Source organism: Camarhynchus parvulus, chromosome 4, assembly GCF_901933205.1.
Source record: "Camarhynchus parvulus chromosome 4, STF_HiC, whole genome shotgun sequence".
Taxonomy (NCBI): domain Eukaryota; kingdom Metazoa; phylum Chordata; class Aves; order Passeriformes; family Thraupidae; genus Camarhynchus; species Camarhynchus parvulus.
The window spans coordinates 11,435,817-11,461,779 of record NC_044574.1 but is presented as its reverse complement, the minus strand read 5'-3'; the positions used below and the strand labels follow the sequence as shown (position 1 = coordinate 11,461,779).

General features: G+C 40.1%; 1 protein-coding gene across 2 annotated transcripts in view; it reads right to left on the bottom strand.

The window, feature by feature from the left end:
- The window catches only part of AFAP1 (actin filament associated protein 1), a 111,528-nt gene that overhangs the window by 11,351 nt on the left and 74,214 nt on the right, over positions 1 to 25,963 (bottom strand). Inside the window, exons 7-13 of one of the 2 annotated variants that reach the window (XM_030948375.1) lie at positions 16,802 to 16,894; positions 15,241 to 15,325; positions 11,867 to 12,016; positions 8,446 to 8,657; positions 6,642 to 6,787; positions 3,112 to 3,229; positions 1,446 to 1,703 (exon numbers count right to left, since the gene is read on the bottom strand). In XM_030948375.1, coding sequence (XP_030804235.1) covers positions 1,446 to 1,703; positions 3,112 to 3,229; positions 6,642 to 6,787; positions 8,446 to 8,657; positions 11,867 to 12,016; positions 15,241 to 15,325; positions 16,802 to 16,894 — 1,062 coding nt within the window. The remainder of the gene's footprint in view (positions 1 to 1,445; positions 1,704 to 3,111; positions 3,230 to 6,641; positions 6,788 to 8,445; positions 8,658 to 11,866; positions 12,017 to 15,240; positions 15,326 to 16,801; positions 16,895 to 25,963) is intronic. The other variant, XM_030948376.1, reaches the window with a different exon arrangement.

Genomic DNA, 25,963 nt, shown 5'->3' with positions numbered 1-25,963 from the left:
CAAGTTTTTCAGAGTTAATTGCACACAGTAAAACCTACCAGGGTTTGCCACACAAAAATTCAACATTATTTCTTATTTACTATATGACCTTGCCATCCTTGTGGATTTTTTTTTTGAAACAATATGATTATTACATGTTTTTAAGTGCTAGGAGTTAATCATCTTTTTCCCCTTATACAACTTCTAGCTACTACTTAAAAGCTTTTCTTACTTAAAAAAACCCTCTCATAACAGGCAGACAGGCTCACAAGATTACCAGGAACAGAGCATCTCATATTCAAGGGGTTTCAATTTAGAGGACTCATAGCAATGAACTGAACCCTGGAAAGATAACCCTGTCCTGACCACTCATAGTGTTTCCATGGAGGATGCTCCAGCCAAGCACAGGGCACATGTGTGCCATGCTCTGTTCTCCTGCTCCCAAAGGTTTGTAAGGACTGAATTGGGAGTGCACTGAGAAGCTTGCTGCTGCAGTAATTTATTGCTCATGTCCACCTCCAATTCTGCAACTGCCCTGAATTCCAATATTCCAATATGAAGTTTCTGTAAGGGTTAAGTGAGTTAACACACAGTATGATAGGTACCTTATACAAGGGAAACATTTATCTGAACTGTTCCATGTCAGATTAGATTGAAAACCGTGCATCACTGTGATATATTCACACTGTGATACATTGGTTTAAGCCAATGACCACCTTTCAGAGACCAGCTAAGGGCTCTGAGAAGGTTCTTGGCATGGCTGTGAGCAAGGCTTGCTCTGCTCCCCTGCTGGGTGGTGCCCATCTGCTACAATGCTGAGCTCACACGACTTCATCTGCTCTGTAGGTTCATGTCTGAGGTACAAAAGCCTGCAGCCACCCTCAGAAAGCAGCAGAGAAATAGCTTCATTTTTTTTTATGGGGAAGAAAATAACAGGCAGTAACATAAAGATGGTATATATGAATATATACAACATAATTTACTAAACATATAACATCAAGTTATTATACATATGCATATTCATAAAATGTATAACCAAAGTATACATAATATATAAATTAGTATATATACTAATATATACTAATTTCTAAAGAGCCAAATTTGCTGTCACAGTCAGGTCACATGTCACCTATCTTTTTTGGGTTTTTTCCTAAGACATCTCTGCCTGAGGAGTCAAAAGGTAGCTAGGCATGCATTCAGGTTAGGTGTGGAAGGTCACATTGTTTTTTTTCTTATTATTCACCATCTGTAAATCATCAAGAACATGTTGGCAAAGCCTTTCCCAAGTACCACTACTTCCACATTGGAATTTACACCTTTGCAAACCTGCTTCATTTGCAGTGGGCTAAAAACGAAACTCCAGGCACGTCAGCGCTAACGCTAAGGGACTCTAAGAGTCCCTTCAGATAACAACCAGATAAACAGAACAAATAAAAAGCTTTGTTAAGTATTAAACAGTACAGTACCTGCGAGCCAGATCCCCTCCCCACAGCAGAGGTATTAGTGACAGACTGAGCAGAAGACAGATTGGATGAGACAGGGTGTTTGTAATGGTTAGAGGAGAGTTTGTCAGCAGATAACCTATTGGCTTTCCTGTCAGCTGGCGGATAGCGCGCAAAGATTTTTGGAGACGGCAAGTTATCGTACAGGCCTGCGTTATCATAAAGCATTTCTTCTCCAATGTTCCTGCTACGAGAAGAAGGAAAGCCATCTTCTGGTTCCCACTGCAACACACACACCTCGGCAGTTAGTGAACAATGCACCATGCAGAACGTCCTAACTGAAATGAAAAATTAGCAATGCTTTGGACTCCAGCAAGCCCTCAGTGCTTAGCGAGCATACACCCTTACTACTGACATTATTTAGAAAGTGGGGGGAGGACACTGTGTGGAAAACAAGCATTGCATTCCATGGCTCACAGCCTCAGCCCTGAGCACAAGCAAACCTAACACCCTGACTGCACCTTCAGCACCCAGGGGGCAGAGGCAGACTGTGTTAGCAAGGGGATGCTCACAGTTTACACAAATGAATCCATGGGATTACATCTGGTACATGAGTTGTTAAAAGTAATACAGCCTAGCAGTTATCAGAAGCCAAGTTTTTTCTATCTTGTTTTTTTAATTTCTTCAGGCTACATGTCTTTCCCATGAATATCAGCTGCTGGTATGCTAACATATTTTATTTGACAGAGATTTATTATTCTGAACTAGAAGAACTAAAATAGTTCATTTTTTTGTTAATTTTTAGAAAAATGGAAAGCTTAACAATAGTGATTCATCTAATTAACCTTAAAAGAAACCAATCTGACTGCTAAATATCCATCCTGGCCATGGCAGTACACTACTCAAACAAAGGCATGAGCACATCCAAGAACTATGCCAAGACTGCTCTCCACGCAAGGGATCATGCAGTGTTCCCAAGAGGGGATTTCTAACATCTTTTGGGCATTACTGACGTATTGGAGGACTGAATGTCCAGTCCATCTCACACTTTGAAACTATTAATTTCTTTGAGTTCACCCTTAGTGGGGCTTTTACACAAATTAAGAGCTGACATAGGCTGTAGCTCCCCTGTAAACCTTCCTGAGGACCCCATATTGCTATTGGTGAGCACCCACTACATGTTAAATCCTATCACACATTTGCCTATGATCAGCTCTGCAATTTATGAAGATGGAAGTGACCACTGTGGTTCTCCTTTGGGACGAGCAGCACCTGTAATCCTCAGGAATGCAGCCACAGGGACTGAGAAGTGCTTGTTGAGTTTTGGTGTTTTTTTCAATAGACATCAAAAAGTGCCTGGTGTAACTGAGTCCCTCATTTTGCCCTTTCCAGTGTGATCTAAAAAAATACCTCCTCAAGTGAGTATTATATTCAAGGACTTGGCAACAAATCATCAGCAGGCAACTGCTTTCTAAATGCACATTGGCTCACATGCAGGTTAATCTAAACAACATGTCCCATGCCCTTATATTCTATAGGTGTGAGAAGAGTCTGCAACCCCCAATCAAAAAAAAAACATGAGTTCATCTGGAAACTGCCCAGTGAGGATCTTTAGATAATACAATTTTCAGATGTCTACATGGCAATGAACACATGCAAAGCATTTGTTGCATGCAGGCTGAGCTCTTACCGATCCGTTGATGCAGGGAACATCATCGTAATGGAGCGCCATCCCGCTGGGGCAGGCGTAGCCGTTGGCAGCGCTCCCCCGGTACGGGCTCGTAGATATCACCCGCCTGTTCATGAAACTGAACAATGCAAAGTGAAAATAATGAAAACCAGCACTCAAACCTAAGCCTAAATGATGATACAGTGGTAAATTCCCTGTGCCTGACTGTGTAGCCTGGAAGCACGGAGCGTCTCACTTTCCGCAGGGCGGTTTTTTCTTTCTTTGCTACTCACACGTTGCTGCTACAGCCAGCAACACAACACATGTTCCTGTTCTCCATTCTTGCAGTGGGGATATGGCTTTGTGAAGGCCAGGAGGGCAAACAGCTGTAATTGCTCAGTGGCATGTTTACATAGGAACCTGCTGGTCTCTGTTACACACCAGCCTGACAGGGTCCCAGACACGTTCCCTTGTTGTCTGCACTGGGGAGAAGCAGGTGTTTCTGTGCGTATGCATGCTCAAGGGGCTGCAAACTTAGGAAATGAGAGAACTAAGAATAAAATCCAGCAAAAATTAAAAAAAACCCCACATAATTTCAATGAAATCCAAGTTAACATATCTATAAAAATTTCCTGAATAATTACCTCCTCAAAACCTGGGAATTCTTCTTTTCTGTATCAGGACTTTTGGCTGGCTATGGACTATGCTTCCCAACTCTCTATGGGTAATTTTACATGCAAATACTCAATTCTTTCTCTGTTACACCTGGTGGACCTGAGTCCTCTGGAAACTTCAAATGGGATATACATATATATATATATATTTTAATTTCTTCCCCCTTATCCTGTTCAATCAACACTGTTGCTTAATAATGACTCCAAGGGTGAGTCTTCCTTTGTAGTAACTGCTGGAATTGAATAAGGTATAGAAGTGAGATCCAAAATAATTCCATTTCCACAGTTTCAGGTGTACCTAAATGGGAAAACAATGTTTTCCATCCCAAACAATGGAACTATTCAAAGTCTGTGCTGACATTCATAAAATATGATAAAGCACTGCTAAAGCAGAGAGGGTCTTCCATAGTGCTGGCAGGAGCTCAGGAATGCTGTGGTTTCAACAGTTGCTTTTTTTTGGCTTTGAAATAACATAGAGTCCATTGAGTTTCTCATTCAGAGGGAGAACTGGAGCTCACCTGAGCCACAGGAAACCTGGGCTCACAGGAGGGATGAACCTGCCCAGCTCATTGTGAACCCTTCAGGGCAGTGTTGGGATGGAAAAAACATTAGACAGAAGCTTTTCTTACTTCAAGCAAACTAACAGCAAAAAGCCCAGGAAAACCCCATTATAAAAATATTTTTAAACTTATCATAACTCATCCCTTGTTAGACATTATTAGAGGGCTGCAGTTGTTTACTGTTCTTAAAGAAGAGCATTACAGAAATGTTTCTGGTTGGTGTGAAGAGTTTGGAGTTGTTGCTCTACTTCTTTCTAGTTAAGAGGCTCCAATTACAGCAATATACAATAACCATGTCTGAAAACTGGGATATTCATTAGTGGCATCTGATGCACCTGTAGGAACTATTTCCACCACCAAAGGAAGGCAGGATTTATCTCAGTAATTGCAAACAATTCATAATCATTATTTCAATAATCCTCATTAATCATGTTTTCAGGTGCATCCATGCAAGTTAATTGTATTCAGAAACTGCTAGAAGGAAAATGGAGAAATTTGCCTGGAAGCACTTTTTCCTTTGCTTTCCCTCCATACCTAATGATTTAGGTGAAGGAAATTGATGGGACTGTTAATGAGGAGCTGATAGTTTTGCAAAGCATCAGTCTTAATAAGTGAACAACCAATAATCTGAAGTGACTGAGTGATAAACTAAGCTTTAATGATAACTTCCTTTAATTTGGAATACTGATATTCATTCTATAAAGGGCAAATGTAGTAGTTCATTAACATTTAAGTACCATTGTAATTTCTCCTCATTTTCTAGCAGTAGTTGAAAATCAGCAGACAGCTACTCTATTGCTTATCAGCAAACCCTCACAGGCTCTTAAAGACACCCAATGAATTTTAATTTATTTTTAACAGGGAAATTCTGCTATTTTGCAAGTTGTCTGACATTGCTTTCTAACATGTGGTCTAGTTGCGTGTTTTTTCACTTGGCTCCAATTAGTACCACATTTGTGCAGAAAAGGAAAGCCATGCAGAATTCAGGGGGAAAAGGTTACCATTCTATTTCTCTTAAACGTGGTTATTGCTAGATGCTGACTGAAGCAAAAATACATGTCAACACAGGAGAAACTTTTTGAGCCCTATTAACTTCTAAACAAATATTAACATAAGTCTGAATGCTAAAAGCATTTTAATTCTATCAAAATTATTTGGTTTTCACAAAACTGGGCTTGTGTTAACACTGAGTCACTTTGATTTCCATCAGAAACTGGACTCTCATTGAAGCTGGGCATTTTCCCTTGTTAACTTCTCTTGGAAGCTTGCTAATGGCAATAGGATCTTCTTTTGGAAAACTACAATATTTTTTCTTTTTTTCCCCCCTTCATTTTCTATCTGTTTAAAGTCATGATGGGCAGATGGGGTGTGATTCTCTAATGTATTAAGTCACACAAATTCCAAATTAGTCTAGGGAGTATCATCTTGCAGCAGGATGAGGGATGATGCCTTTGCCAGCTGTCTTCTCAGGCCACCCACTTCCTGACCACAGGGAACAACTCCAGCAGGGCATCCCCCTGTCCCCACTGTTTCTTCACTCCTGTTTATAAAAACCTCATCTAGCCAAGGAAACATGATGGTTTTTCCCACCAAGGACTGCTTTAGTGCCTCAAATGATCTGAACATGTAAATCACTGTATCTGCTAAGTATGCATTTCTCCTTTTAGCACAGGATCAGTAATAGGGAATTCACTCTATTGATTTGCAATTTAAACAGTTTCCATGCTGCACCCTCTAGGCACTTTCTCAATTTCCACTTCCTGTATTGAACCCCAGAAATTAATTTAACTGGGTGGGTTTGATAAAGTTTTTAAATAATCAGAAAGAACTTGAGAAGGGAACACTGATTATGTGACTGTCCAAGATTTAAATTTGCTATACACTGTGAGTGTATATATATATATGCAGCATGTAATATACAATGTGCTGCATATTTCCCTACACGTACAGCAAATACAGCCAATAAATGTGAATTACGTAGCTGTATATTTCAGAATATATGTTCTCTTCCAGGAATAGCTCTAAGACTTCAGGTAAAATAGAAGATTAAAATATAGCATTTGATACGGGGAGTTACTGAATAAAAATCAGTAAATATTTGAGTAAAGTTGCACAGTGCCTTGCATCTCTTACAGAACTTAGCAGGATTCCAACACAATAATCATAAACGCATCTAACATGCTGCAACGCTGAACCACTTCAGGAGTTCGGTATGTGGCAAAGGGGAGGTGGATTTTGATAAGCAGTGCTGGCAGTGGAGCTCACACACGGCTGTGAATTCCCAGAGCCCTGGGAGCAGCACTGGGAACACGCTCACCAGAAGGTCTGCTTGGCAGCCTGGATGACGCTTGCCGTCATTTCCACGTCGATGTAGTCGTAGTGCAGAGCTCCAGGGTCTGTTGAAGACCCTGTTTCTGCCAGCAGAATTCCAATCCATCTGCCCATGTCTTCTGAGGAGGAGGCCTGTGAGGAGAGGGCAAGAACACAGGTCAGGTCTTTGCTCTGCCACTGGGCTGAGCATGATTGCAAAATGCACATTCCTCTTGGTTGACAAATTGCTACCACATGGTATGAGAGGCTCTGGTTTCATTCTGCTGAACTCTTAAAAACCCCAGGATTTCATATTAAATCTGCTTTGCTAGAAGGAGGGGACTTTAACTAAGCTATGTGGTCATCAGCTATGATGTAATACAAAGTGGGCAATCCACTAAAAGGACGAAAAAAAATCATTTAAGGCCAGTGGATTTAGATTCAAGTAATGCTTATTTTAGACTTCAGAATATTGAAAGCTTTAACATAATTATTTTCTTATGTTAGGCTGGAGGATTTTTGGACAGCAAGACTCCTGAGAAGAAAGTGTTACTGTTAAACAGAAACAAAAGGGAAGAGGGAACAAAATAGTGAAGAGATTTTAATGTTATGTTTTGAAAATTTTTGCTACATTTGTCTAAATATTGCCATTCATTTTCCTGATAACACAAATAAAAGCATTAATGCTATTAAAATAATTGAAGTTTTTTTCATATTTTGCTTCAAGTCACCAATTCAGAAGTTAAACAGTAGCAAAACAAATATTGGATAGAAATATGTGGGGGAAAGGCAAGAATTTGTCATTAAAAAATATAGTGGCTTCTAAATTTCTTATTTTTACATATTTCATTGCTTTTCACAGTTCCTTGAGCTGTTTTTTATTTTCAAATTCTCTGAACTGCTGTCATATAACAGGCCTGGTTTCAAGGACAGGAGACTTGATGTGTAGTGAGAAACCCAAAGTAGTCAAAGTGCCTGTCCTTCTGAAAGTAGTAGGTTGCCTCCTGCTCATTATACTTGGCTTTAAGTGTCTTCTCATTTCGGGTTTTAAAAGATGACGAATAAAGTCCCCACAGAAAGCCTGACCCACCCAAGACAGAGAAAGGTGTGTGTATATGAGGAGAGTCAAGAGACGCACCAGGCTGCTGGCACACTGCATTTTCTGAAATGCATAATTGTATTAATACAGACATAGACTGAGCAAAAGGAGTTCCCATAAATAGCAGACAAATGAAAGTGAGGACTTTTAGAGCTCTCATCAACAGTGATCCATTATTTAATTATTGCTAAGTTATTTACCCTAAGTAATTATAACCCTGATATAAAAGCGTGCCTAGAGAAGGAGCAGGGATATTCCAGCACAAGGTCAAGGGGAGGTCAGTGCAGAGAAAAGTATTTTACTGAGAAGATTTCTGAACTACATTTAATTTCAGTTCTTTCTTTGTCTATAACATTTACTACTTCTTTCCTCCTTCCAACATTTATTGTTCTGCTCTGCAATAATATTATTCCAAAGATATTACTTTTTGAATGGACAGACACAGGTTGTATCAAAGAGCTTCTCTAATTCACTTTGTGGGAGTTGCTAAAAGTCACAGCCTTTGTACCTCAAGCACGGCGATGTCCTGCCCATTCCGGCACAACATTTTTTGTCTACAACATTTACTGCTTCTTTCCTCCTTCCAACATTTATTGTTCTGCTCTGCAATAATATCATGTCAAAGATTTTTCTGAATTAACAGACACAGGCTGTATGAAAGTGCTTCTCTAATTCCCTTTGTGGGAGTTGCTAAAAGTCACAGCCACTGTACCTCAAGCACAGCGACCTCCTGCCCGTTCCGGAGCAGGCGGAATGTCAGGGGATGCTTCGAATCCAGCCCCAGGATGACTTCACAGCCACGGAGTGGGATGGAAACAATGTGTGTCTTCAGGTCTGTCCTGTCCTTGTGGAAAATGAGTTTATTGTCCTTCACTCTGCACCAGCGCTCACGCCAGCGGTTATTAGAGAGCACGTTGAGATATCCTGCAATAAAATGAAATGTGAGAGATTTTACTCCTCACTTTTTCTGAAAAGGAAGAAAAAAAGAAACTCACTTCTCAATGTAATGTTAGCCTTTTGTTCCTCTTCTAATAGAAAGTCCAGATGGATTTTAGGAAGACAAGTAAATGACCCTGCCCCACTTCTTTTAATGAAAACTTTCACTGTGCCAATAACCAAGAAAAAGCATATAAATATGTGATCCAGCTCATGTGCAAATGGCTGTTCTGTGTCAGTCCCTGCAGCAGCTGCATGTGTAGGAGCACACAGGTCCCCAGGACTTCAGTAAGAACGGGAGAGGGACACTGATGAAAAGAATAACATACATAGCCAATGTGCTCACACTGCCTCTCCGTAATGACTTTGGTAACTGTGTCTGACCAACTTTTTCTGGGAAAATCACAGCTCATATTATGTAAGTATGTATTGAGGTACCTTGTGTAACATCCAAAAGCAGTGTTTAAATGACCTAGGAAGTGTTGATGCTCTATGTTCTAATTACATTTAGAAAGAAGAATGCACATCTGGTTTGCAGCACTTGCAAATAAGAACTTAAAAGACTGCTACCTTTGCAAATTGAAATAAAATTCATATTGATTTAAAATTCAGGAAGTAATCATGATACAGTATCCTTACATATTAAAATGCCATTAAAAATTTTCTTTTAAAACCACCCACTTTTCTTTTTTTGCTCTATATCAATATAGTGTCTAGCATATAATATCATTAAACAGGCAGAGTTTTGTGGTTTTCCTTCTCTGCGCCATATCAACAATCATTCCAGACTCAAACATTACAATCAAAGCAATGCCCTTTTTTCCTGCCTTAGTACAGTTTGGAAATAGAAAGAAAAAAAAAAAAACCCAAAAACCTTTTACTTTTGCTTCTACATTACAAATGGTACATGAATTCAGCATGTTGCTGCTTCCAAACAGGCTATGAGGAGGGAAATAAATGATATCTTGCAAAAGCCAGAAGTGAGGTTAAAAAGCTGTCTTCTATCTCAGACATGATTTTCATTTAATCCTATTGGAGAGCTCTCTCTTTGGTTTTCATTAAAACTATGACTTATTATTCATTTTTCTAGGTTCTTCTTCCAACATTATGGTTCCAATGTCAAAATGTGATCCAACAGGATATAGCAGATCAGGATTGTGCACATATTGGAAGGTGCTATAAAAAATGAGGATGTACTTAATCCTCTGGTTTTGGCTCCTTGTGATAATCACACTCTTCAGCTCTCCTCCCTCCTGCTGTAACAAAACCCTGTATCACTGTGCATTACATTACAATCCCTAGAAATGAAAAAAACCTTCCTGTGCAAGCCAGATATGGCTTGTTTTAGAGTCAGAGTCCTTTTTTATAGGCAGTTTTTCCCCTCTGCTCCCAGGGTACCTCTCAGAAAAGCTCTTGCAAAACTTCCTGCTTCAGAGTTGAACTACACAGGATCCCACTTTTTCCCCCCAAAAATATCTGCTTAAACCTTCACAAGCTGACATGACCAAAATGCCTCGAGCATGCTCCCTTTTGGGGCATGAGCACTTCAGCTTAGTGCAGGCACTCCAGGAGCAGTGATGCTGGAGGCAAGAGCTCCGCCATGACTGCAAGTGCAGGTGGGTTTTAGTTTCTACACTAGCTGGGTGACGCCTGCAGCCCTGCTGGGATTTTCCCTTTCTTCATGGGAGGTAGAGCCCTCTAAAGTGTAAAAACCTTCAACTATGGAGCAGCCTCCCAGAGGGCACTGAACTGAGCCAAACTGCTGGTGGTGAGAAACTCCTAGCCAAGACTTCCTGCAATGACCAAAGCCTAGACTTTTATATCTTTTCCTTTAAAATCTGCAAGTGGTGTTGAGTGGAGCCAAACGCAGGCAAATAGTAATGGCTGAATCTGTATTTATGTCCACATCCAAATAAATGATAGAAATATGAGGAATTAGATTGTACAGCAGTGGTTAACTTCTCACATAATGCAGAATAATCAATGGGCTATGAGAGCCCGGAAGTTTGAGCCCTTATGGAGGCCAGATGCTCTGGACAATGCATCTGGCTGGACACAGCTTTCCCCAGCTGCTCTTTTGGTCAATAAATCACATCTGTACTTAGCTATGTATAGACACATACATGCACTTACTTAATCAAAGTTTGCTGATGCGAATGATGCCCAAAGTGTGGTTTGAAAGCCACCTGTAATCAATGAAGTTCTCTCTGGTGGTCCATGGACCTGCTGCCATCACCTTGGGCAGGCATCTAACACACTTCATGCTCCAATCAGCTCTGCCAGCTGCTCCCTAATCACAGACTTCTGGGTTTCTCTAAGTTTTTCTAGTCAATTAAAGGGTAAAATCCAAACTCAGAATCTGGTGGAACTGCTTCAAAGCTTTCCAAGAAAATTTGTCTTTTGAAGGGAGACTCCAATCTAATTCATGTATAAGTGTTACCTAATACTGGAGCACCAAAAGATAAACTGGAGAATGTAAGTACACTGCCTTGTTTTAAAATAGCAGAGCTGTGAGGACATCAGCTAAGTGCACTGCACAATGTCTTAAATTGTGTGCAACTATTAACAGCTATAATACAAAACATAAGTATTTTCTGCATGCTTTTTTATACCCTTCCTTGTGCACTACAGCTGTCATATGGAATGATCAAAATTAAGAGTTAAAATAGCTTACTAGAAATTTGTTACTTCATTTTGTCCAATAGAAACCACTTTAGGAACCCATAATTAAACTCAAATCATTTTGGTTGAGGCCAGTTGACTGCTGTCTGCTATTCCATAAAACCCTAACCACAATCTACTATAAAAGACCTCATCACTTTCCAAGAACCTTCTTCTACTTTGGAGCCTCAATTTATTTCATAGTTCAGCCTATATTCATTTTATAACCATCTGTTTGAGAACAGCACTTGTTTCTTTATGCTTCTTTTTCACAATTTTCTTCCTCCTCTTCCTCACTTCTGCAAAGAGCAGTGATACCTGAGCCTGTGTTACCATTTAATTTTAAAAGTCAAATTATTTTAGACTCTTTGCAAATGACAAACTCCTGATTACTCCTCTTGCAGTCTGGGTGTATCCTTCCAATGTTGGGGAAGAATTATTGCAGCAAAAGCAATTTTAGAGAAATTCCTAGGCTAGAATGCTATAAAATTTTAATAGCAACGTGCATTCAAGACTCAAGGAGAAAAACCACTTACCACATGTTGGAACATCTTCTTCAGCTGATGAGGTCTGTTCATCTGTTGATGGCTTTTTCTTTCCTAAACCAATGATCTTTGTTATTTTTTTCCCTGTTACTTTAGTCACAGTGCCCTTGGCTTCCGTTTTCGAACTTTTTTTCCTCTTCACTATTAAGAAAGCAGAAGTGTGTATTTAGTAGTGTGTGTACACCAACCAACAGAGAGAACCTGAATAAAAACAGAAGTTCAGACAAAAATATCCTATGCAAGACATAAGGAAAAGCAAAGACAAACAATTGCACAAAAGTTGCAGATTTCAATGAGACAAATATATTCCCTAATAACCTCTCTGTTATAAAAATCATGGTGTTCTGAAGGATAATACAAACAAAAATCAATCCTCCAACTTTATTTAATCTCATCAAGCCTCAAGTCTCTTTCCACAGCAGTCATCATCTAATTTAGGAGTATGACTGAAGTACCTGTATATAAATTTAGCTCATATACACAGCAGTCAGACACTTCTTCAGTGTTTTCTTCAATGTTCCTAAACATTTTTCTCAAAACACTTCAAGAATTAAGTACACAAAAGAGACAGAATATGCTTGCTTAGCAAAATGACTTCTTCTGTGTACAGTTAGGTTAAGAAATGTTACCACAATGGACATTTGAGAAAGACAAGACTTATGAACTAACTGATAAGATATTAGTGGGATCAGTATAAATATTCAAGAGCTATAAGTTGGCCATTTTTGTGACCACTGGAAAGAAAAAACTCTGCTGAAAAGAGGTATTTTGCTACCATCCAGTCTATGCTTGGCCTAACTTCACTTCATACTAGGAACATTACCACTCTGAGAACTGAAGCAGATTCAGCTGCTGAATGCAATATGGCAAGGGCTATGGATATGGTGTTTAGAAGTGCCTACCTGATTAAAATCCTAATATTTTTTTAAAGAAGAGTTTCCAAGACTAAACAGATTCAGAAAAAACCCATAATTTCTTTGCAAAAAGAGAACAAACAAAATAAACTTCAAAAACTGCATTCAGTGGCCTAAACTGGATTCTGGCAAGAGGGCAAAAGTCTCTGCTGACAGGACAGCAAAAATTCCATCAACTTGCCCTGATATGTGATTTTAATGAACAATTAATTTTAAATAGTCACTAATTGAGCTGCTCTATCTTTATCCCCAACATATCAATTCCTTTTGCATTAGGGAACACTTAGTGGTTATGGACTTGCACAAACTGAGGGAAAAATTGGACAAAACGTTCACTTGAGAAATGAGTGTATGAACTGATGAGCTGGGAAGAAGAATGCATGGCAAATAGAGAAGCAGTTTGGGACTCACCATGGGATAATTTATCATTTAGTTTAATTGTTAGCGATCATGGAACATTATTTAGAAATTGTATCTGTAGCCAAGACTGTACAAATCTGCCAGCGCTGAGGGGGAAAGGCAGCTCTGTAAGTGCTGCCCCCCAGCCAACTCCAACACATCCAGGTCTAATTATCTGTTTCAAGGGAAGGGTGCTCACAACTTACACTGTGCTCTCTAAAATGCATGAGGCTCCCTTGTTGGAGGGAGGAAGGCCACCCATCCCATCAGCTCATGAACCCCTTTCTGGGGAGCACAGCACCTGCCCTCACTCAGGTCTCCATCCCACACAGCAGCAGCCAAAGGCTGATGTGGCTATTGAGGGGCAGATGAAAAGCATTGAAAAAAGCCAGAGACAGAAAATCTCATTTCTCTGAGACAGAAGCCAAAAGGAATCATTCCCACAAGCATGAACAGACAGTGGAATAAGCCCTTCCAGTGTTTGTTTTCCCGTCCTGTCTTCCCTTTACATTGCTGATTTTTTTCCCTGCAGAACTGAGATGCAGCAGAAATAAGGCCTCCATGACTTAATCTTTTTGAGTCTAAAGAATATACTAATTGCCCAATTGCCAGTGATTCTTTTCACAAAAGCCTTTTATTCTCATTTCCTTCCCCACAGTAAAGCAAGCAGCTGGTTTAGAGCAGAGCAGGGACTGGTGGCTGGTGCCAGCTGGAGATGATCATTCTCTGAAGACTCCCTTCCCATGTATTACCTCAAACACCTCCTATCTATTTTAAAAAGGCATAGCATAACTTCACCAAGCACACTTCAGTCTTCTTGCAGTCATTAATGCCCATAATTTCTCCTACTATGAAAGCCAATTTTCAAAGCCACTGGTATTTTAAATGACCCTCCTTGAGGCACCTAAGCTGGGCTGCTTTCCCAGCTGCACCATCACATCTTCTGCAGGGTACCTGGGCCACCTGGTATTTCTGGACATCGTGGCCAACACAGGTTTTGGGTCACAGATGATTCTCCACAGATTTCAGAGTTTTATGAAAGCTTAATAGAAGATTTTAAAATGTGGGAAAAAAAAAGTAAAAATGCACCATGACTTTCAGGAAACCAGAAACCATGACATTGTCCCATACTGTTCAGAGATCTGTATGGCCAGGAAATGTTGGAAAATGAGCCAGGCAGGAGATAAGGGACAAGATCAAAAGGTGAGACAGTGCTGGCACCAAGGCCAGTATTGACACTGTGCTCTCTGCAGCTCATGTTACCCTTCACTAACAGCAGCAGGAAAATGCTTTATCTAACAGCAAGTGAAGGAAGCAACAGAATTTCTTCTGCTTTGTGGAGGAGGGAAGGGGATGGAGAAGAGAGCATAAGGGTTGAGTGTATCAGAAATAACTTGGCCAGAACTCCCTCTGGATTTGGGGTTTACCTTTGTTGGTTTATAAGGATTACAGAAAACGCACGGCTCCAAAGCAGCATATGCAAAATTATACACATATGTACTCAAAAACTCACTGATATTGCCAGACTGTATATTTTTAATATAAATAATCATATGTAATATGATAGTTTATATACGAAAGTGTCTGTGCACAAACACACACATACATTAATATATATATACACATATATATTTTTATATATATATATATATATATATATATATATATGCATGGTTCTCTCCTTCTAGTATTTAATGATAGCTTTTTTGCTTAGAAGCTTTACACCACTATTTATACTGTCACTATACAGTTACAAAAAAACCTGTTATTTGCCTATAGTAGTCGCCCAAGCTCTGAAAACCTGTACTTCTGAACACAGAAAAGGCCAAATCAAGATTTCTATATTCTGTTTCCTTGTACTAATTATGTTGATTTTACTTGCACAATAACACCAAATGCTGCTGCCAAAATTGAAGGAATCCTTCTTGACATAGCTCAGCTTTCAAGTTAAACTGAATTCTAATAAAACCATTCAGAAACTTTGCTTTTTTGCAAAGATAAAAGTGAGGTATTCCCCTTTCTCTCAGCACACATCACTTACACCAGACATACCTTGTTCTTTACCATTGCACACGGTAGTGATGCCATTTTCCACAGCACCTTCCCCATCTGAGCTTGGCCTCTCAAATGACAACTTCTGCAGGGGCAAAGAGATCAGCTGACATACAATGTTTGCACCTTCATAAAATCAAATGTCATGAATCCCTTTAGAAATAGACTTACTAAGAAATAAAACATACTTTCAAGCTCTCATCCACTTGGAAGAGAATTAGCAGATAACAGTCAGTTATCAGGAGATAAATGTCAGTTTTAGAGGCTTTAGAAAATCACAGAAACAGTAAAATAGTATATATTTGAAAGTGTATTAAAAATCACTGAAATATTCATAATTCACCATATGTATTTCCAGGCTCTAAATGTTGCAATAAGGAATTACATGGATCAGATATGAGAAGGGTAAAAGCTGTATCTTTAAAAATGCTTCATACATGGATTTGCAATTACAACATCTGAAAATAGTGTAATCCTACAAGGTCCTTCAATACTTTCAATATGTGCAAAAAAGGCTTTTGAAATAAATTTTTAGTGCTGATTATTCTGTAATGCTTATGCATGAGGTCTGGGTTCAAGTAGATAGAGCTTATGACAGCCCAGTTTTGATGACCACATTACTCAGAAGTGGTGAAGCCATGAAGCACATGTGCAGATTATCACAAGAAAGAATGGATGACCAGATAAACTACACCTTTTCCTGGCATGTATTTTAGAAAAAAAACCTATTTTTCAACACTTTAAGTTGCTTTGTCAATACTGTGCAGGTGTGTGCAAACATGCAAACACAACAGCTTCTGGCTGTCCAGGAACAGTTCCCAGGACAAAGCAACAACACCACAGGCAGTGAGGCACTTCCACCACAGGGGTGGCACTTGCCATCAGGAACTGGGTGATGAAGCCTCTGTCAGTGGGATTTTTAAGCAGGGGCTGCAGAGAGATTTGCTCCCATGGATGCCTTAATGGAGGAGAGGCTTAAACTGGTGCTGGTAATGCACCAATCATTCACTGCAAAGCTGCTCCCTTCCCTAATTCCTGCTCTCACATCCTGCTGAGTCAAGGCAGCGCAGTAGCCAAGTACCACGTGTGAGTAGCCAAGTTTCTCTACTGAGATACGAATGCTTGGAGGAGTCTGCCAAAACAGTGAGCTCAGCATGCCCAGGGAGCTCTTCAAGGACTCAATTCCCCAAAATAAGAGACTTTCCCTTAAAACCCTGGTATAATCTTCATCTATTCTTCCTCAAGACTGACACCCCTGCTTGCTGTTTGCATTTGCTGCAGACCATCTCTGCATCTCAGCACGTGTACCAGACCCATTAATCTGCACCCTGCTGTGGCTGGGGAGAAGCTGGAGCCAAGCCAGGCTGCTCCTTGCTCATGGCCAAACAAACTGACATGGCAGAAACCTCAGCTCTGCAGGATGTGTGCACATATCCAAACAGACCAACACAACACAGGCACTGTGTGCCTGAAACAGCAACACAAGGCAGCAAGGATTTATTTCCAGTGTCTCTTTGAGCAATCATAAGGAATTTTGCATTCATAATTTTGATAACTTTACCTTTTCCAGCTCCACTTTGTGTACTGGAGAACTAGACAATGGCCCATCAGAGTCTACAGCTCCCGTGCAGTTGCTGCACACATCTTTTATAACCTTAGGAGACAAGGCAAAACTTATTAATTATTCATAAAATACAAATCAGAGAGGTTAGAAATTATATCTGGATGTGAAAGGAGATGGGAAGGAGAACCACACAGACATTTACTAGGCTGGCAGGTGTCAGGCAGGCTGACACTACAACTTCTCCATGTTCCCTCCCTAAGTCATTTCATGGATGACCTGAAGGAGACATAAAGTCTAGAGGTGGAAGGTTTCAGTTTCTAAGCAGACTGAGCTTCAAGGCTCTCCTAAGTGAAGAAACCAATAGCACTGCTGATTTCCATGAGCTAATTTTGCTATATGAACTCTGCTGACACCACCAAACTAATTTCATTACAATGAAGAGAAAATGGGATCCAAGGTACCTCAAGCCAATAGACAAGAGTTTTGTATAATACACTACACAGACGCCCTTTTTTTGCTATCAGAAACTAATAAAGTGCTGGTTAGCTTAAAGTTAATACTGCACAGTGGTATTTCGGGGCATTTCTGTATTATAATTGCACATTAACTCAAGAGTTAAAGGTTAAAGTAGTTGTAAATATGTTTGTAGCAAAATGAAATTGCACTTTCTGGTCTAAAAAGTTAAAGAAAAATCTTGAAGTGGGAATTTGATGACATTTTGATGGAATCTGAAGAACTTAAAAACCTGAAATCACATAAATGTAAAAATACACAATGACTAAAGATGTTTGATGATCCCCCATGGCCACAGCCCATTATCGTCCTGAAACTGCTCATGCTGATGAGAACAGGCTCTTGATCCAAGCTCATGCTGAGTTTCAAACTGAACAATTTTGATGAGGAAACTACTAAAAAGCAAAGGATGGCACCAAACAGTCCTTTTGCAGCATTTAAGCTCCTTTAAAGGGCGAAGCTAAAACAAATCAAATGTTTATGGGCTTACAAAGACCCTTATGCTACTCAGGAGTACATTATAAATTACAGGCATTATACACCATAAAGAAAGGAAGAGTTCCAGCCCCATGTTACAGAGGAAGAACCCAGGAACAAAAGAATGATGTCAGTGACACACAAAAAAACCTAAGCAAAGCCAGGAGATGAACCTACATTTTTATTTCTGAGCTAGAATCTCAAAACACTTCAGCATCCTTTCCTGACTGTCTGACCTACCCTATATTTTGTTCCAGAAACAAGAGCAGCATTTCATGGCATGTGGTGTCCTTTGTAACATAAAATGTAATGTATCTGCAGCAGAGCACCTCAGAGTTAAGAAAAGCCCTGACCACCCCAAAATCATAAGATTTTTCACGTGTCTGTTTTTTTTTTTCAGCCACTGGTCCTCAGTGTGGTGTAAATACACTGCCGTTTTCTTCCTAGGGAAATGTGACTGTACAGTTTCTGGGAACATTCATTTCTGTCTCCTGCATGACCCTGATTCAACGGCTTATGTTTTCAGCATCTGCTCACACCACACAGTTAGTTAATTTTGGCAAAGGCAGATTGTAATGGGAGTTACAGACAGAACAGAGGGAAATGATTTGGCAGCACTAACTCAATAGTATGTGCTAAGTCATGCACTCAAGTAAATCCGGTTCTTATCATAGCCCACATATTTAAGGAGAAGCTGAAGTGCTTAATTGGGCTGTAATTAAATTTTGATTTAAAAAACGACACATTGTCAAAAGGGAGTTGGTGGCAGGATCTAAAGTAAATGCATATTCAAGGGTCCAACACTTCATTTGGGTTCAAAAGGTTCACTGGCAAAGACTTGCTCATCACCTTCTATGTGCACTATAATCGTGTTCAATGCATAGCACAAAACTCATTCTCCTCCACCTCACCAGGATGAAATGTCTTTGATATATAATGGTTGCCTGGATGCACTCTCTATAATTAGGTTTGCAGACAGCTGCCATTAAAAATCTGGTTTTCACATGCATATAGCTTCAGTTCAAAATTTTAAGGATAAAACATTCCACCAGTATTGCCAACTTGCATAATTTCAATCACAAGACTCAAAAGTTTTTGTCAGGTTTTTCTATGTTCCATCTTCTGGAGCCACATGAAAACAAAAGATTACTATTTTCATTAAAAAGTAATTGTGAGTGAGAGTGAGGAACGGAGTTCAGTAAACTTTTATCAATTGCAATGAAATGCCTAAAAATATGAATAAATGGAGCTCAGTAGCTCCAAAAGCAGAAAGAGGGGAAAAAAGGAATCCCCAGAAGTGTTATTTTTAAAAAAATGGCATCATGTGGAAGGGTGCACTGAGAATACCTTGTAATGGCAAATATTCCATTAATAGCTTAAGTTTTCTCACACATTAGGGAAAGGAAGTAACTCCCTTTTTTTTACCACAAATGCCTTTGTACATTATGTGTACACACACACAGTGTGATCTGCCAGGAAAATCAAACTGGTATCATAAACAGACTATCTATTCAAATATTTAAAATCTATGAGCAAATGTAATTAGAAAAGTGAAGACAGTATTTCTTTGAATAGCCTCAAAATTAAATGCATTTAAAATAATCTTTTGTTATTCCATAGCAAGAATCTGAAGTACCACAATAACCATTACAATGTTACAATTAGCAGATCTGGAAAAAGCTTCTGCAACCTGAACTGTATTATTATTCCATATTTATAGAATTATAGAATCATTTAGTTGGGAAAAAACCCTAAGATAAGACTCCAACTGTTAATCCAGCAGTGCCAAATACACCACTCAACCATGTCCCTAAGTGCCACATCTACACAGTATTTTAAATATCTCCAGGGACTGACTCCACCACTTTCCTTGGCAGCCTGTTCCTTTGAGTGAAGAAATTTTTCCTAATATCCAATCTAAACCCCCTCTGGTGAGACTTGAGATCATTTTCTCTTTTGCTGTCACATGTTACCTGGGAGAAGAGACCAATCCCCACCTGGCTAGAGCCTCTGTTCAGGGAGCTGCAGAGAACACAAAGGTCCCCCCTGAACCTCCTTTTCTCCAGGTTAAACAGCCCTAGCTCCCTTAACTGCTCCTCATCAGACTTGGCCTTCAGACCTTGAATCCCTGGTGGATCAGGATATAAGTCAGAGTACAGCATTGAGTGCAGTGACATAATGCACAGAGGAGAAATATTTGTAGGTAGGAAGGTGGAAAGATTCCCTGCCCTGAGCCATGGGTGAAGTCAGTGGAATTTCTGCCACATGGCGTGTCTGGAATATTTCTTTCTTTAAAACTATCTTACTACAGAAGCACTAATATCTGCTATAAAAAAGTTCATACCTGCATACACCTACAAATTTCTATAATTCTTGTATCTTATTTTAAAAGACATACCAGGACTGGAGGCAAAATACCTGCCCAACATTTATTCTACATGGGAAGTCAGAAAAACTAAATTAGATTTTTCTGGCTACTTTAAAGTTCCAAGCTCCAGATAAAAAGCACTGGCTCTGTAGTAAAACCAGAAAGCCAGCTGCTTGTCAGCCAGCTCCTGTCACACAGAAACCAAACAAATTCTGAGTAAAAGTACATTTGTAGATAGCTCCTTATGGCTGATCTCTTTGGGACCTGTTAAGGAATAAGAGGAGCTTGAGGAGCTTGCAGACCTCTCTCCTGGTGGATACCATGGATGAGCTCAAGCTGCAGCCTCCCTGCCACAGGGATGTGATTACAGCACTTTGTATCATCCCGTGTTCTCAGGGAACTCCCATGAGAAGCTCACACTTTTAATATGATCGAGTTCAAGACAGAAAGCTCACAGCCTGACTGCACATTTGCTTTACTTTATGTAATCAGGCCAGAAATCCAACCAGCCACCCACCCACTTGTCCCCCGTTGCCCACATGTTTCACAAATACTGGAATTGCTGGGAATGGGATGGGCTGTGTCCCTTGGCTCTGCCACTTAACTCTGGAAATAGGAATATGGCAAAGCTGAAATCTGCTTCAGTAGAACACAGCACAGGGAAAGGGTTTGGTTCCAGCTGTAAGTCAGTATTTCCCATTCCTGAAACACTCCTTTTTCACTGCTAGAAGAGTACTGACTTTCTGGGAGACTCTGTCATTTTGGCATGATTAAATCCTCATTTTCTCCTTCTTGTGGACTGTTTCATATGTTAGTGTCAATACCCTCCTCCTTAGGAGAGCAGCAGAACTCCTGTTAGTGTTTTGCAGAGAAGAAATGTCCCGAGCAGTTATCTAGAGGAAAATCTTAGGCAGGAAATGCAGAAATTATTCCCACCACAGCCTATGCTTTAAGTCTCAAAAAGAAACCCCCATTACCTTCTCTACTGGAAAGCATTATTTATCCCTTAGCCTGGAAAGATTAATCTTTCTGCCATTTGTCTGTACAAAGTGAGGATGAGAGTCTGGCAGCCTAGCAGTCAGTAAGCCTGTCCTTAGTGCCTGTGCATCCCCTTAGAAACACTTTTCTGACTTACTCAACCAAGACAAGCCCTGTATCATTTCTCGTGCATTATTGCCATGAAGTCCGTTGCCATTTATGGCTGCTGGATCAGGCAGAGCCCAGGGAGGAGGCACTCCCCAGAGGCTGGGGAGGGTGGCAGGAGGCAGAGGTGCCCTGTGCTAGGGCAGCTGCATCCCCAGCCTGGGTGCTGCAGAGATGCACACGGTACTTTAGGCTGTGAGTCTGAGCTAGGTGTGATTTAAATCATTTTCCACCAAAGCTGTGAGTAGGAGAGAGGAGGAATAGCATCTAGTGGTGAAAGTCCCAGCCCTCCTGGGTACTGCTGTGACTGTCACAGCTTGCATTTGTGATTTTAGCCAGGAAACCCCCAAAAAATTATCACTGAGAATACAAGTAAATAGGATGTCTGTGGTTCTGTATTCGTGGGTGGTTTGGTTGGGTTTTTTTAAATTTACATATACATCTGGTTCTTTTAAATTATGTATTGTTTTCCATGGTGCTGGTCACACACACACACACAGACTGTGGCTCACAGCCAAGCTGGGATCCTCCAGCTCTGCCCACTGGCAGAGTCCTGCAGACTGCTCACAACTCCCATGTGCAGTTTGGTCCATCCCCTCTGCAGGTGAGGCCTTAAAGAGCTCTTATGCAAACTCACTGACCTTGCTGTGACTAGAACTGAGGTATTTAAACCATCTGATTGAGACAACAGGGGTGTAATTCCTGGGAGGTTTCATTTAGTTTGCACAGCCTTTGCTGCTGGTGATGATGGGCAGTGGAGGAAGAACCTGGCCCGACGGCCTTGGGCCACAGTACATTCTTTAAGTTTCTTACAAACTAACAAACACTGCATGGAAATCACTAGTACCAAGTATGCATCCCCAAAACCACTTTTTTTAGTCCATTTTAAGGCTTGACCATTCAGCATTTGGTTCTACTCAGCTACAAAATGCAGATAATAACCTCTTTTGGGAGTTATTACATAAGCCAAAAAAGAAATGCTTGAAGTGTTGAAGACCTCTAGCTGGAAATTCCCATTGAAACCAAAAGCAGCCACACAATGTTCACAGTTACAAGCTCAATTTTATGCCGATATAAACTGGCTAAAGAACAGCTCTGTCAGTAGTTTACTCTTCAGTAAAACTGTCCACATAAAGACTGGGGGCCAGAAGTTACCTGATTACCTTCACTAAACTCAGGACAGTGAAAAAAAAGAGATGTTTTCATAGACTTTCATAAGAGATAACATGCAGTTAATCAGAGAGAAAAACTGGGTAGGTGAACCAGCTAAACAGCCCTACAAGGAATGCTGCAGAGCCTCTGGATGACTGGATACCGTCTCAACCATGATTTTGTTCTCTCTTCAGGGCAAAATATCCTCCTCCTATTATGACAAGTTCAGAACTGGCTGAGCATTGTCAGAATGATAGATGAAGCAATGTCTCCTTATGGCTGGAAGATTCACTGCTCAATTACTGACCCTCAGCTGGAGAGATTGCTGCACAGTGGCAGAGCACCATAAAATGAAGAGAAGGTAACAAAGGGTGCATAATGTTAGGGAAAAATAAAAATCAAGGCCAGTACTCCAGAATGATAGATTGCAACTCATGCATGATAAATCAGAAATAATTTTTTGCAGGAGGAATGTTAGGAGGAAGAGAAGGCCTTGGGACCAGTCACTGTGACCATTTCCTTCTTCTACCAGTCTTCTACAACAAATTGCCTCAACTGGCATCCATGTATTTTAATATTGAGTGCAGTTTTCTGTGGCCTAGTCTGAGGGTTCTGCACACAGAGCACATTCATCTGCACAAACGAAGCCACTGAACAAGAAGCTTCTTGTAAGGTCATGGTCTTACCAGTCCTTTTATTTTTAATGCAGCATTTCCCAGGGATGCTGACAAATAAGTGTAGTTTTACCAGTCTGTTGGATGTGCTGAGACAAACAAGAAAATTTCAGACCTTACTTGACCACAAAATGCACAGATGCACATACACTCAAGCACGCATGGAAAAAGATCATTTTTGGGTCAGAGTGTGTAACTGCACACATTTTTTTCACGTACATTTTTGTGGGAACATTTTAGGACTCAAGTCTGGAAAATTCCACCACTTTTTGTTGCCCACCATATTACTGAGATGATCTCAGCTCTAGCCTGAATTTATATTAGCTTTGCTCCTTCCTCTGAAATCTTGACAGGCTCTTTGGTGACATCAGCTATCTGTTTTCATCAAGCATTTGTTAGCTGGTAAATCTGAAACTCCCTTTGTGGTTTCCAGTCTAGACTTCAATTTGCACTATGTTTATCAGTTGGGGCTTTTTTGGTGTCATCTTTACCAAAAAAAAAAAGGTCTGAAATATTCTACATTGATTTAGAATTTGTCTTCCAATAGATATTTTAAAATTATTTACTTGATAACCTATTCTCTACTGATTATATACATGAATTGGGAAAAAAATTATTTAGCTTTCAAAGGACAGTCTAGTCTTCAAAACCATTTTGAGCTTTTTAGGATCAAGCGCAAAGCTTTAATGTGACACTTAACATTTGAATTCATGAGAACCCATTGCTCCTGGCTGATAATCTGCCTCAAGTGGCACACACTGGTGCAGTATCTTTGACCAAGAAGGCATCTTATGCTCTAAAAATGTGGTTGCAGAGTTCTTTCTCATTGGCAGTCTCTGGATCTGCCCATTTCATTACCTACAGAAATCACATGTAAGGGACAGAGCACTGGGAAGGACCCTGGCTCTCTGACTGACAGGCTGGGAAAGTGAAAATCTTCCAAGAAGCTGGGAGAAGCACCTCTTTCATAGTGTAAAATGTCCTACACAAAGCCACACATGATTTTCAGAAGCTAATTTGGAGTAAGGCTTGAATGATCCAAACATAATTGCTTATATAATTTTTTAAAAATCCTTAAATTTTGGTGTATTTTAAAAAATACAGAAAGCAATGCTTATTTTATTTCTCCAAAGGCCGTACTTCTTTTGGAAAACACTGGAGCTGTTGCAAGAGCTGCACAGATAATTTCTGGTCAGCTGTGGGAAAGGATTTCTACTGCAGAAGCAAAGGGCTGAAGCAGCACTGAGGACTTGGAAGCTGAGTACAGTAACAGTGCCATGTACTTGAAAGATTTCATGAATAGAGAGCTTTGCAGCACGAAGGAGCTAAATAAAGTGCTGTCAGACTCTCTCCAAATGCTTTGCAGACACACAGAATACACAACTGTGTGAACATGCAACTGCACAAAATCCCTTTTTCCTTCTCAATTTGAAGCAGCAGGAATGCATCTGGGACATGGAAAAATCTAGTAGTGCTCCGTCTGCCTGTGTGGGGATGCTTTATATACAATTTAAAAAAATAAAAAATTTTTTATGAAAGAACATCTGATAGATGCCAGTGAATTCAGAATTACTAAATTGAGAACAACACAGGAAATAAGGGTGCAGTTCCTATGATCTAATTACAGCGGAATTCCCTTGGAAGGGAACATGACTTATGAACTTCTCTTCATTCCAATCAGTGGTTTTGAACTGCTAGCTGAACTAGGGACACTCGCATGACTTTAAAACTTAGGACAAGATATTGATGTTAGAAGAAGCCTAACAAATACATGGCTAGGATTAGTTGCCATTAAAATGAGAATAGAGCATTTTCTAAGCTAGGATACAAAGCCAGAGTCAAAACCAAACACACATAAACCTCAAACCCGCAAAAGGTATATTCAAATATTGCAAAATAGGAAATTACAGATTAATTTTCCATTTAGTACATTAGCCCACAGCAGAATTTATACCGCTTAAGCTGCATTTTATGTCTCCCTCTTCTGCAGAAAAGCTATCTGCCATCAGGAAATTCCTATGTGTTTAATTCAATTGTATTTGGGGAAATACAATTTATTCTTAGAAAAATAAGTACCATATAAGGTTAGATCAGAGCACAGCATGGAGAATGCCTGATGAGTCTGATGCCTTCAGACTTATACATGTATTTAAAAGGCTGGATTTCAAGGTCTTAAAACAGCTGCTACTGCAACTGCAGTGATAGTTTCCCACACTACTTCACTGACCTCCACCTTTGAGACTGGCAAATCCAACATAAATACTTGTAATCTGGTTAGGATCTGTAACTGCAGCCCTTGCCTTGGGATTTTCCATGTTTGCAGACACTGAACAGAGAGGAATGGAAGATGACAAAATCCCGTTTTCTCCAAAGTCTGCATTCGCAGGACAAACTATAACAGATGATACTTTGCTAAACCAGAATTAGGAAACTTGAATGGTCTTCAGGAAGCTGAAGGATTTTTCTCCATGCAGAGGAATTCAAATTCTCCTCAGAGAATCTTCTTTTTAAAAAAGGTGACACCATGCCAAAAATAGTATCGGTGCCAGCTGCCTCCACCTGAGTGAATTTGAACCTTCCACTCACCAAGACCGTGCCCTAACCACCAAATCTTTCTGGAAAATGAACTGGAGAAGAAGATGGAAGGGAATTTGCCACCTCTCCTCTCTGTGCCAGATTATTGTGCTATTAGTAGTGCAAACCTCCACAGCAGCAGCACTGGGTTAACCCTGAGGAATTGCTTTGAGGCCTGAACCTAAAATCTGTATTTCTGCAGGCCCAAATTAGATGGGACTTACGTGGTCTGGATTTGTCTGGAAGTTGTCTGTGTCT